Source organism: Alosa pseudoharengus, unplaced genomic scaffold (assembly GCF_046254945.1).
Source record: "Alosa pseudoharengus isolate Yale_2024_CS ecotype anadromous, Long Island Sound unplaced genomic scaffold, YU_APseudo_1.1 YU_APseudo_1.1_scf_9, whole genome shotgun sequence".
NCBI lineage: Eukaryota > Metazoa > Chordata > Actinopteri > Clupeiformes > Clupeidae > Alosa > Alosa pseudoharengus.
Genome location: NW_027468881.1, coordinates 37,358,864 through 37,361,363, shown reverse-complemented (window position 1 = coordinate 37,361,363; position 2,500 = coordinate 37,358,864). Strand labels below are relative to the sequence as shown.

Genomic DNA, 2,500 nt, shown 5'->3' with positions numbered 1-2,500 from the left:
CTCTCTCTCTCTCTCTCTCTCTCTCTCTCTCGCTCTCTCTCTCTCTCTCTCTCTCTCTCGCTCTCTCTCTCTCTCTCTCTCCCCATCTACTCTCTCTGTCTGTTGTAGTGCTCGCTCTCTCTCTCTCTCTCCCCCATCTACTCTCTATTCTCTGTGTCTGTCTATTGTATCTCTCTCTCTCTCTGTCTCTCTCTCTCTCTTTCTCTCTATTATGCAGGTCTTTGAAATCTGTTTTTTGTTCAGTTTATCACACCCCAGAATCTGCACTGTTCTCCTCTGTGTGTGTGCCTTCTCTGTTGTCTCTCCTGTTCTAGTATTCGTACTGTACTCTTATCTGGTGTTAGTATTGGAAGCGCATTATTCTCTGCACTTCAACAAAAATGTGTTTGTCCCCATAAAAGAACTGCCAAAGATTTCACTAGCAGGCCTATAATTACAGTATGTTTTTTAGTTAGACATTCTTGGGGGAAAAAAATATTTTCCCAGAAATCCTCATGGAAACTTTTGGTGTCAGGAAGTCAGAAAACCTTTGTAAAACAGTAACTATGCATTAAATACAGTGTAACATACTAATTATGATTGTATAACAACACATTGATGGTGTACATTTACATAAGCCTGAGCTTGCATAACCCAACCCTCTACTTTTAAAATAGTCCCAAGTATCAGTCAGCTGTTGCTCACCATTACATAATATATTAAAACTAAATACTTAATTATGCAGTCATCCTGTAACAAGTGCTAAGTGGCATTAAAATGTGACCAAATGACAAACTCTTTGTTATTAAGGGGCTCTTTTATGGGAAGACGCCAAACAGTCATTTGTTTCAGTGTACTTGTATGAGTGTGTTAAATGTGTATGTATGTAATCCAGATTATTGTCTGATCAGGAGGTGTATGAGTATGATACACGTCTGTATGTGTATGCTGTAAATTTGTGTATGATCTGTGTGTGTGTGTGTGTGTGTGTGTGTGTATGATACAGATGTGTGTATGATACAGATGTGTGTATGATACAGATGTGCGTATGATACAGATGATACAGATGTGTGTATGATACAGATGTGTGTGTGATAAGGATGATACAGATGTGTGTGTGATACAGATGATACAGATGTGTGTGTGCGCCACTGCTGTCTGAGTTTCCTCTGCTCCTGCATGGCTCCCCACAGCTCATCCCTGCAGCCCTTCACAACGCAGGCCAGCACACTCGTACCAGCAGCAGGCCTCTGCTGACCACACCCAGACCTAGATAGATAGATACTTTATTGATCACCAAGGGTCACCTCACCTCTCAGGCCCACTCTGGGCAAGACGGGGCAGTTTTCAGGCTCACTCTGGGCAAGACGGGGCAGTTTTCAGGCCCACTGTAGCTACAGTATGTAGTTTCCTCCCAGAACATCACTCAAGTGAAGGTTCACTGTAGCCTGACAAATAAAACTACATTTACATAGTTACTACAGCAGATGGAGGTTTATATGGTACACCTGGCCTCTGTTCTGAAGTGTGTGTGTGTGTGTGTGTGTGTGTGTGTGTGTGTGTGTGTGTGTGAGGCCTATCCCTTTTTCCCATCCTGACCCTTTTCTCCCCCCTACACACACACTCTTTAGTTATGTATCTGACTTCACTCTCCACCTTGTCTTGCCAGTCTTCTCAGAATGTCACTGGACAAAAGGTAAGGCCTGCTGATTGTAGTGCACATGTCCAGTAGTCCACATCAGACTTCTGCTTTCTGCTCTTGCACCCAGGTCTGCATGTCTCTCTCTCTCTCACACACACACACACACACACACCAACACGCATTAAGGCACATATTCTGAGGTGTGCTTTTCTCTTCGCCAGGTGGTACTTTGGGAAGATCACTCGCAGAGATTCTGAGAGGCTGCTGCTGAACCTGGAGAACCGCAGAGGAACCTTTCTTGTGCGCGAGAGTGAGACCACCAAGGGTCAGTGGGACAATCTCAATCTTTATATCCAACCCCCCTATTCTCACACACACACACACACACACACATATGGGGAATTAGATTTGTTTTACCCATATTTTTATTTGTTTATACTATTTATTTCTCTTTGTGGGGGGGGGGGGATAAAGATCCTTGATCCTTGAGATATATGGATGGATGGATGGATGGATGGATGGATGGATGGATGGAAAGGAAGTTAGACAAAAAACAAGGCGTTGACGAGACCGGTCATAGTGAGACCACATATACAGTATGAAGTACCCCCACTCCAGTCAACCCCCCCCCCCTCCTCCACAGCCACTCACACACACTCTCTCTCTCACTCACACACACACACACACACACACACAAACATGCATTCAGCTACTGATTCCTCAACATACATACATTTCCTCACACACACCCCACACACACACATCCTGAGAGGAAGGCTCATAATAGGCTGTATTAACTGACCGCTAATGAAACGATCTCATTAGCTTACCTTGCCAAAGAGGGCCGCAGTCAGCGAGTGAGTGCTAGAGAGGAGCCCA

At 44.4% G+C, this 2,500-nt stretch overlaps 1 protein-coding gene across 1 annotated transcript in view; it reads left to right on the top strand.

Annotated features, from left to right (window-relative positions):
• Window positions 1-2,500, top strand: part of src (v-src avian sarcoma (Schmidt-Ruppin A-2) viral oncogene homolog) — a 43,026-nt gene that overhangs the window by 31,100 nt on the left and 9,426 nt on the right. The window contains exon 5 of the mRNA XM_076277403.1: window positions 1,843-1,946. Within this exon, the coding sequence (XP_076133518.1) occupies window positions 1,843-1,946 (104 nt within the window). The remainder of the gene's footprint in view (window positions 1-1,842; window positions 1,947-2,500) is intronic.